Source organism: Gavialis gangeticus, unplaced genomic scaffold, assembly GCF_001723915.1.
Source record: "Gavialis gangeticus isolate Ggan-Ray unplaced genomic scaffold, GavGan_comp1, whole genome shotgun sequence".
Taxonomy (NCBI): Eukaryota; Metazoa; Chordata; order Crocodylia; family Gavialidae; genus Gavialis; species Gavialis gangeticus.
This window is the reverse complement of record NW_017729031.1, coordinates 27,145,034-27,156,030: the sequence shown is the minus strand read 5'-3', so window position 1 is coordinate 27,156,030 and position 10,997 is coordinate 27,145,034. Positions and strand designations below refer to the sequence as shown.

The 10,997-nt window shown below is 40.9% G+C and overlaps 1 protein-coding gene across 1 annotated transcript in view; it reads left to right on the top strand.

Moving 5' to 3' along the window:
• The window catches only part of CCDC93 (coiled-coil domain containing 93), a 114,848-nt gene that overhangs the window by 9,348 nt on the left and 94,503 nt on the right, over positions 1–10,997 (top strand). The window contains exons 3-6 of the mRNA XM_019522523.1: positions 289–383; positions 4,171–4,282; positions 6,935–7,033; positions 10,499–10,555. Of these exons, the coding sequence (XP_019378068.1) occupies positions 289–383; positions 4,171–4,282; positions 6,935–7,033; positions 10,499–10,555 (363 nt within the window). The remainder of the gene's footprint in view (positions 1–288; positions 384–4,170; positions 4,283–6,934; positions 7,034–10,498; positions 10,556–10,997) is intronic.

The following is a 10,997-nucleotide window of genomic DNA, read 5'->3' as shown; positions in this document are numbered from 1 at the left end:
GGTTTTATTTTTTTTTTTTTTTTTTTTTTTGCATACTTGCACATTGAAGAACTGTTTCTCATAACTAGGGAATCAAGAGACTAATCTATAACACCACAGAGGTGGTCCTGCTTTCGCTTCCCTCTCTTTATAAACAAATTGTAATGGGGCACTAGATGGAATATGAATCTTACTGTATTAAGGTAGAAAATATGAAGCAATGTTCATTTTGTGGAAACCCTTTGATTCTGTTTGTTTTCCCTTTCCTCCTCTTCAAACATAACAAGAACATGTTTCTGTTCCTTGCAGGTGGTTGGGGGCATGACGTGGTGCATTACTACTTGCAGCTTTGACATTGATGTTGATCTGTTGTTTCAGGAAAACTCTACAATTGGCCAAAAAATGTAAGCTGGCAAAGTGGAAAGTGTTGTTTAACTATTCAGAGTCTTCAAACATAAGATCTAAAAGCAGCATTGTGTTTATAAGCACAAAACCTGTACAATTCTTAATTAAGAAATCCTTCTTTCTAAAACAGTGATTCTCAACCATGGTGCCAGGGCCGTGAGATCATTTTGAAGGTGCCACAGGGTGCTGTGCTATACTAGCACTTTCTGACTCTTGTGGTTTTTCTGTATTCTTTGCAATAGAATAATTGTTCTATTATTTTTCTGTCATCAAAAAATGAGTTGAAGCCAAGATCTGGCATTTTTTCTAAGGCTGTCTTTTGTCTAATGAGGGGTTTTGAGTCTAGAAAGGTTAAGGACCACTGTTCTGAAGATTGTTTCACAATTGCTTCCCCTCTCTGGGGTCTTCAACTTAGAATTGTAAGCATCAGCAACTAAAACGTAAATCATGGTAATATGCTCTGAAAGTCAAAAGTTACATACCCTAAGCTGTGGAGGCAGAGTAGCTAGAGAGCGTTCATGGCAGTAGAGGTGGTTCGCAGAGGTGGTTCACAGCTGCCTGAATACACTTGTTTGCCCAGGCAGGCCCCACATTGTGGAACATTGCAAAAGTGGAGCTGCTCTGAGATTCCTATTTGAAATCTCTCAGTTTGTTTTGTGAAACTTGCGTAGTGTTTGTACACCTAAAAGTGTAAATATTGCATGCCCTGGGAAGGGGAGTGCAGCATTTGCATAGTAATGTGTAGGGATTGATACGCAATGCTTGGTAAGGATGGACTTTGATCAAAGTGCGCAAGAAGTGATTGGAAAGAGGAACAAAGGTGGTCAATTTTCAACTTCTTTCCCTTTTTAGAATATGTATTTGTCTGTCCCTTTTTGATTTTAAGTGATTGGTAGAATCAAGAGAATAGCTTTTTTTCTACACTGAGAGAGGTTCCCTTCCCTTGCCAAGGAAGCTTATAATATGTACTAAATACTGGTAAATGCGCAAAATAAACTAAAAATACAGATGAAAATAGTTTTTTCTTCTAATTCTTTGGTAATAAAAACCTGTTACTCTCCACTATAATAGATTTTAAAATAAATGTTCTTTGATAAATTTTATTTTAAGACTCAGTCGTTTTTAAATTGAAACACCTGCTTTTTTTAATTGAAAAAAAGAATTTGAATTTAAACAAATTTAAACATTTTCTTAGAATGTAGGAATCCAAACATCATAAAGCAAAACTGAGAGACTCTTTTCACAGCTCTGCTTGGTTAAAATGCTGAAAGTGTGCCAAGTGCAAATAATATAGAAAAAGCAATTTGATATTTTAATGTTAAATCTGTACATTTGATACATTAATGTTAAACAGTCTATAGTCTTAGCAACACAAGAAAGAAGAACTTTTTACAAGTAGGTTATGGTGAGCGCAAGTATGGTGTGTTTTAAAAAAAGAATAACAAAACTTGATAGTATCTCAGCATTTCCATGACTTTCTCAGGATGATGGTGAAAGGGGTAAATTAGCATTTGTTTTCTTGAGACTGTCCGGTTCCCATTTGTCCATATTTTACTTGACAGTGTTTTAATATTAGAATTTGGGGTCAGCTATTTTAAACATTCTTAAAATAAGTATGGAAGCATAAATTACCATGTTTTCTTGTCAGTTTGTAGGAAGAGAAAATTTAAACCAGTTGCGTTTGCTCTTGGTTGTGCAAAGTGATAACACTCAACTGTGGCATGCATAACGTGCTTCCATTTTGACAGAATGGAAATGTGCATCTCATGAGTTATCAGATAAAGTACAAAGATCTCACTTAACTTTTTCTCCTTTCATCAGCTGTGACATTCACAGGATTTGTTCTCAGTTTCTTACCATTGTTCTTCTCTCACGCCCAACCTCTCTCCTATGCCTGGAGAAGCATGTTTGTGCCCGAAAGCTTGCAAAGAACAATTTTCCCAACTACTTTGTTGGTCTTATAAAAGATATCACATTTACCCAAAGAACCTTGTCTATCCAGCCCCCCCATGCTTTTGAGCAAGGGTTGGCGTCTACAGCCCATGGAGCTGTTGGATACAGCAAGCGGAGCAGGGGCTTTGATGGCAGGAGACTTCGCCCACACCTCAGTGGGCTGTGCTGCAGTGTGATCAGGCAATTTGTCCATGCTGTGCTGCCTCTGGGCATGAGAGAGGTGGCAGCAGGGAGAAGCAGTGGTGGTAGTGGTTGGGTCGTAGCACTGACCTGCCTTTGACCTGAGTGGGGTCATCCTGGTTCACCCTCAGAAAGTGTTGCCAGCTCCCACTTTTGAGCACAGTCCCTTTAAAATAGTAGAAACCCTTCGGGGTTGTCACTATAGTCTCCAAAATCAGTATCTGAATACTTTTTTCTTTTTTCCTTTTGGGAAAGTCATATCACTGACTTAAGTTGTTCTCCCCAAAAGTCACCTTCCATTTGGGGAAGTGTAGTTAAGGAAGGATGCTTGATTCTAAAAAATCTGTAACAAAACTTCTGTTTAAATTCCAGAAGCAGGCTTGAATCCCAGTAGGAGAGTCCTTCTGTTAGCTTAGCAGTTATTTTAACAGCACTTCTATGAGCTGCAGGGTGATACAGTTGTCCGGCAGAATTTTAGTCCAGTTGATTGGACTAGGAGCATCGTAAGCAACAGGTTTGCTTGCTGTTTCACTTTCAGGATGTTCTAGCTACTTCAGCATTTCTGTAGAAGAGGGCACTTAAAAAGTAATTTTAGGGAGATGTTTTTAAAGTTCCATTAAGGGAATCTTTGGCTCCAGACTTAACATAACGAAGCTTAAATTTTCTACAAGCAAATATCATTCTTTGGTTATAAGCATATACAAGGAGCAGTTTCCAAAGGGGATGGAGAGCTGCTACTTTGGAGTGCCTCGCAGCTGTTATAGTGTAACTGGTACTTGTGCATTAGCAGTAGCAAAATTACTCAGACTTAACCCTGTTTTATCCAAGGTCAAAACTGGGGCAATTAAGCCTCATTCACACCTAACAGTTACAGCCTAACAGCTCCTGAATTGTAGCTTCCCCTCCCCTTTAGAAGCTTCTCCTAGTCTATGCTTGTTCATAATCTTCCTCATTATCACTGTTCATCTATATATGTGCTCTGCAGTGGTTGGGGAGGAGGGTCTTTACTTGGAGTGGCTCCAAGAGCCACTCTAATTAAAAGCTAGCAGCATCATGTGTGTTCAGCTTTCTGCACTTCAAAATAGCAGTGGGAGCGCTTGAACTAAGGCTTTTTTGAGAAGCTTTAAAGTGCTACCCCCCTTGCCATTTTGAAGCATGGGGACACTGAATAGGCATGATGTGGAGGCTGCTGGTGTGCGTTAATTAACACGCTCCAGCAGAGTCTGGTCTGATGCATGCTAATTAGCACACATTGGACCAGACATCTGACGTGTGTCTAGCACCCATTATGTTTATAGTTACCATTGTAACCCTTAGTAGTAAAAATGCATGCATATTGTATGCACACAGCCATGTATAAGACATGTATCTGCATGATCAGGCAATCTTTCTAAGCAGACTTAAAATATCTTACAATTTGATGTGCAGTAATGTGAATGGAGGAACGAGCAAGGAGTTCATGTTTTAAATTGACATGACTTCACAGCTGTTCATGATTGACTTTTTTGTATCTTGTAGCTAATATAAACCACTAGGGGGCACTTTAAAACTGTTAAATTGAAAATAAAATGCTCCAGAAACTTAAGAAATTATATTTTACATGTTTTTTTTTTCTTCTTTTCCCCCCTTTTTTTTGTTTTTAATTTTAAATAGTGCTTTAACTGAGAAAATTGTATCTGTCTTACCAAAAATGAAGTGCCCACATCGTCTAGAACCACATCAGATCCAGGGCCTGGATTTCATTCACATATTCCCTGTTGTACAGGTAATAATTTTGTTGTGGATTATTATTTTTAACCAAAATAAAAAGCTGAAAGCTTGACTAATATTGTTAATATATACGCTTCTGCTTGGCTTCTACAGGGTTGTTTTCCTTTGCAATGAAATGTCAGGAAAAAGTGGGTTTAAAAACATACTTTTTTTAAAAAGAATGAAAATATTTTTTTAAAGACCAGGAAGGAAAAATGTAAATGAGAGAAGTTGTGACTGTGTTGGAAAGAAATGCTTCAAAGGGATGGACAGAATTAAAATTAGAAAATGGCTTTGATGTTGGTGGTATCCCCATTGTTGGATACTGCGGCAAGCTTCCTTTTGGTTAAATGTTTCCCTTTAAAGGAATAATTTAGCCACCAGGGTCTGAGTCCATATTTTAGTAAGTGGAAAGACTACCTTTGAATTCAGTAGATATTGCATCTGGCCCTAACCCTTGATGATGCTGGTTTGCATAATCATTTGATACTTTTACACCTTCCATAGTAATTTGTTGTTAATTTAATGGTGATGATTTGCTTTTGTTTGGTCTCAAATTTCAATTTTACTGAAAAAAAGTCTTCTTTCCAACACCAGCCACTTTAAATAGTGCTGGTTGATTGTGTATTAATATGATTTCCTCTCTCGCTCTGTATATATGAATGTGTGTTTACATGTGTATACAGTGAAACACAATAAAAAACAGTCTTAAAGCAAGCAGAACAACAAATTGTGTCCCAATCCTTGCCCCCCCTCCAAAAAATGTTGAGACCTTCCTTCTGAAAACATTCAGCTGGGATAAAACCTTTTTTAAGAAATACATTTGCAATAGAACATTAACCAGGCTTAAGCATTGAAACGTCAGGTCCAGATTTCCTAGAGATGACAGTGTATCTTACTATTCTTCTGTTGTCAGTAGGTGGTATTCCTGACCTACGTTTGGTAAAGAAAGCTTTGAAGTATTTTTTTGAACATTCATGTCTCATTGTCGAGGTAGTTCACAGCCTGTGTTCCTGTAAGGGCTGCCAGTTGCTCAAGACACCAGTAAACTTGTTACAGGGATGTTGTTCCTTTTCCTTTCACATGAGGTCCTAGCTTAGCTGCTTTTATGTGGTCACCAGTTGACTGCTTTCCTGTGAACTTGCATGAGAACTGTAGTTTCTATGTGGCCTGCCACCTGGATTAGATGGAAGATCACATCACTTGGGTGCTATGCATAGTATTGTTACTCCATTATCCACCTCTTAGATAATATGGAAAGTCAACGTTAAACTAATGTAGAGGCTGTTTCTCTCGGAACCACAGTGTTCCAGCTCTGATAGGCAGGAATGCTGCAGACCTTGATGGTAAGATCTTGGTTGTGGCATTCCCTACCAGTTAGAATCAGATTAACATTAACTGCATGTACATGAGACACTGATTTCATGAGACTTCATGAAGTAGCACATGACCACTGTAGCGTCGCATAGCAAGAAGCCTGATGTGACACTACTGTGTGGTAGTCATGAGCTACTGCACAGTCGGCCTCACAAAAAAGCTGTTCCTCTGCACAACTGCTCAGTAACACCCAGATACTGCACAGTCATTTATACGAGTACTAAATGACTGCAGTTTGCTTTTTCTACTGGGGAAAAATGTTTTTTTTTCTGATGTATGTCATGCCTATTCATGACATTTGTTAGAAGTATGGTGCAGACAAAATTAATAGACAAGGGTGAAGTTGTAGGTTCTGTGGCTGTAGCACTGGTTTAGCATTGTTTCCAATGTTAAAAAATACTCTACTACATCAGCAGGCAATCTTTTCCAGCTGTGGGCGGGACTGACCCATCTCTGGTCAGGGTGGCCTTCAGCTTGTGCTTCTTCCCATGGCAGCTTGGGGAGAGTGCCTGTGGTCTAAGCCCAGCACTTCTGAAACCTCCACAGCTGCGGGCCTAGTTCAATGGCTCCATGGACTGCAGGTTGCCAGCCGTTGCTTTATTATTATTGACTGTTATAGTCATGTGGAATGCACTTGTTCATGTGCATTTCTTGGTAAAGTGGTAATTTCTTACTAAAGTGGTAAATGCAGCCCATGAGTAATTAAATCGCAGCCTGTGGAGCTGGAAATTCTGAAGTGAGACAAGCAGTGGTGGCCCTAACCTGTGCAGCTGCCAGGGCTACTGTGTCAGTGAGGCCAGCACATGAGGGTTTACCATGTCTACAGAATTTCTAGTTTGAGATCCCTAATGGGGACACCTTTTGGAAGCAGCAGTGGGTTAAACCTATGGATGTGGGTTGCCCTTCTGCCAAACTTTAGGTCTAGATCCCCACTGGGGATACTTTTCAGCAGCAAGGCAAGCAGTGGTGGAGAGGGTCCACAAATGGGGTGAATGCTGCTGGTGCTCATCCTGCTGCTGGAGGTGGTTTGTGCAGCCCATGAAAAGCCCTGTGGTCCAGATCCAGCTGTCAGTAGCATGAGTTGGACAGTTTTGCCTTATTTCTGTGTTATTTTATAAACTAGGAAAGATGAAAAAGACAAAGTAGTTAATGCTGTTATTTGTTGTAATAAGAGAAGTCCCTGAGGTGTCACACTTTCACACAGGCTTTCTTGTGTTTTGAAATATGATTCTTCCATATAAGCAATGACTTTTTTTTTTTTTTTCTGATGGCATCAATTTTTTTTCTTTAGTGGCTGGTGAAACGTGCAATAGAAACTAGAGAAGAAATGGGAGACTATATCCGTTCCTATTCGGTATCACAGTTTCAGAAAACTCATAGCTTACCAGAGGTAAGATCTAAATCATCCTTTCTTTTTTTTTCTCTTACAATAAGTCAACATCCAGACATGTTGCAACCTCCTCAGCCGCTGTAGAGCTGCACTGAAGTTGAGGGTACTATACTGATTTGCATCGGGAAAGGATCTGGTTTATGGTATTACACCATCATTGGGTTGATCTAACAAATACAAAAGCAGTTACAGAAGCACATGACTCCAGGGCTGTAAAGGGGAGGTCCAGCTGTGTATGTCATGTACAAGATGAATCCTCACAGATGCCAAAAAGTTTGGAAGTATGATATTGTCCATCGTTGCTTGGAACCACTGCTGCTTCTCTGTTGCTAAAATGGTTGAGCAGATTGTTATGTTTGTAGCACCCCTGGGCAAAGGATCCTGGGGAGGGAGGCTCTTTCAACGTGTTAGGGACAACTTTTAGTTTCAAAAGGTGGAGGAAGGTAGTATGGGAGCAGCTATTTTAAGAGTTCGTTCTGACAAACAGAAAGTGAAAATCTAAATGTAGAAAGTAGGGGAAAAAATGATCATGAAATCATACCATTCACTATTTTTAAGAAAAAGAAAGTGAGAGATTGGGTTCATTAACCACATTGTATGGTTAGGTAAGACCGCTTGGGAAGATGATGCAAGGGAAAAAGAAGTACTAGAGAGCTAGTATTTACTGAAAAGGACTCTATTTAATGCATAATGGCAAACTATCCTGATGCAATGGAAGGATGAAGTGTATAGTAAGAGATCATTATGGCTTTATCTGAGAGCTTTTCAGTGACCTCTGAGGTACCATAAAAGGGGGTCAAAGGAAGGTATTACTGTACTGGAAAAGTGAGCAAATAACATGTGATGGCTGAAATATTTGGTGCTGCCTTTGCTTCAGTCTTCACAAAACATTGCAACCACATTATTGAATTATTTTTAACAAGAAAACAGAAGTGAGGCCATAATAAAAGAAAGAAAGAGGTGGAAGAATATTTAGATGCATTCAGGTTGGCAGGGCCTGGTGAAATTCAGCCTATAGTAGTTATCACTAGCCAAAATAATTAGGGCTTGGCCGATACCCAATTTATTAACCAGCCATATCAGCCGGTTTACAGGAATGCAGCTGGGCAGCGTGGAAAGCAGGTCTCTGCAGGTAAGTCTGTGGAGGAGAAGGGGGATGGGAAGGGTGCAAATTGAGGCCCCCACGGTGAAGTAGGGAGTAGGGCAGGGGTTGGGGGTGCTGCCCAGCCAGGGCAATGAATGGGACCTGGGGCCAGGGCATGGAGTGGGACAGAGCCGCTGGTGGCTCGTCCAGGGGATCAATAGTTCAATGAACGAGTTTTAGTTCAAGCACCACAGCTACCGTTTTTAAGCACAGGGATGGTGTTAACTGGAGCCCATCCAAGTGGGGTGAGGTTGGATCCTTGTTGTGGGTTTGGGACTCTCTGCCCTTCTGCTTTTTCTCTGGGGGCCCTATGCCAGCCACGTGCCCCCTCCCCATTTGGCAGCGGGAGGCACAACTTGCCCCTGTTGCTGCTGGGCAGGCAGGGGTGCATGGCCGGTGCAGAGCTCCCAAGGGAAAGGCAGCAAGCCCTGAGCCCACAGCGAGCAGCCTGCATCTGCCCTGCACACAAATCTGGGAGGGCACATGTTGCTCCATGTCTCCCTTGGTGGGTGCACACAGCAGCGGGGAGGTGCCCCCCCTCCTGCACCCCCTGGACAAGCTGCCTACGGCTCTGTCCTGCCCCTGGCCCCAGGTCCCATTCACTGGCTGGGCAGTAGTCATAGCCCCCACCTCACTCCCTCACCACCTTGATCTGCACCCCCCATGCCTCTTCCCTCCATCACACACCTTCCCCTCCACAGACTTACTTGCAGGATGCTGCTCTCTGTGCTGCCCGGCTGCATTCCTGGCCACACATGCGTGTGGCTGTGCACTTGCATGCAGCGTCTGGAGGCCTTGGGCAGAAGGCATATTATATTTATTGGTGAACATTATTAGCTACACTGGCCAAAAAATGCTGACAGCCAATAATGTTCATTTTCCTTTTATCAGTGCTGATTCAGTACACAACCTATATATCAGTGCATCTCTAAAAATAATCACTGAACTATTCTTAATTACCTTTTGAGAATTGTCAAGGGTTGAAGAGGTTCCAGTCAACTTGGAAGGGCAAATATGTTGCCTACCTTTTATTTAAAAAAAGGAACAAAAAGGTTGAGGAAAAGGAGAAAAATGTGGCAGCAATTGACCTGTTAACCTCATTTCAATTGCCAGAAATTTTTCTGGAACTAATTATTAAGCAATGACTACTATTACTACTAGATGATAGGTGATGATAAAGTCATCATGGGTTTGTCAAGAACTGAACAGATCAAATCCATCTAATTTCCCTTTTTTTGTATTGATAGCTGGGGGTCTTTAAATTCATGGGTTTTCAGGACCATGGTTTTGGATTTCAGTGCCTGAATTCCTCCCAACTCCTTTTTGCCTTTAACTTCTCTGTGCTTCCGTCCCTTCTATATTAACATGATAATACTACTTTCCTACTTCACTAGGGCATTTGTATGGGTAAGTGCATTCAACAATGAGGTGCTCAGACATTTTGGAGGTGAGGGACTTGTAATCAGATGGATATTAAGTCTTATTTTGAGTAATACAGACTGATTTTAATTAGTAGTGAAGAGAGATGCAATAACTGCTGTACTTGGTCCATGACTTCAAGGAGAGCTTAGGATGCTGTGCTCCTTATCTCAACTCTGGGAAGGACTCAGCACTGCCATGGCAATCAGGGGTCTTGTGCATTCCAAACCCACTTGTGCTACTTACATTTGGTGAAACCTACAGCAGGCAAATCTATGCATGAGGGGCTTCAAGTGAATAATGGGGAAACTGGTCATGCTGACTAAATCCGCCCCCCAAAATTTAAAGGTGGTACATGGCGAAAACTGGAGGGGTGTCCCATGCTGTCTGTGTGCTATTGTCAGGACTGTGGCTGAAGAATAAACCCTGTCTTCCTGCCCCTGCTCCACAAACTCAAAACCCAGAACTAAGGCTCTGAGCATGCTCTGGGGATGCCCTTGTTACCACTCTCAAGATCCTTGTCTGTAGCTTGTAGTCTGTTTTTCAACAGCAGTTAGGAGAATGGCGCAGAGCCAGTGTATATATGCTCCCCCCCCTCCCCGTAGTATGTCTATTTAATTACTATTTATTTGTACTTCAGTATCACAAAGGAACCCCTGCCACTGACTAGGATCTTACTGTGTTAAATGACTTACAAACAGAACAAAAAGACGCAAGTTTTAGAAACCCATTCATTTTATGGAGGAAATATGCCTTTTATATTACAAAATATTAGTGCTAAATAATTGAGCTGCTCAGTTAGAAACCAGTTGACAAGTCTACTAGCTAAACTCAGTGCTGCTAAGATTTAATCTTTTTTTCTTGTATCTGTAGTCATCTTGATTAATTTAATTGTCTTGCAGGATGATGAATTTAAGCAAAGAAAAGAGAAGGCTATCAAAACGGTTACGGATATCTTTGTGAGTACAGTACATTAGAGAGATTTTATGATCTACCGTCAAAACTAAGTCCTTTTTGTGAGTAACAAAATGGTGATACTTAATTCTAATTAATACAACTACTGCTGGGTTTTCTCGTGAGGAGGTCCCAATTAAGTGCTACATGTCAAATCTCATTCTGAGAGAGGGTCATAGATGCCAATATTTCAGGTTGGAAACCTTTAGGTGTATAATGTATTGCTGGGATAAACCACATCAGTTGCTTGTGTAGGGCAACTGCCGTTCCATGCCGTCAAACAAAAATTACAAGATGGCACATAAGCCATTAAAACTCTGGGAAACTAGAAATGTTCATTTTGAAATGGCCATAAAGTAGAATAAATTACTTTTAAGATGAGCAAAGTTGGAATTAGACTCCTGGATTTAAGTGTATGAATCTCCTTTTTTTTTTTTTTTTTTTTTT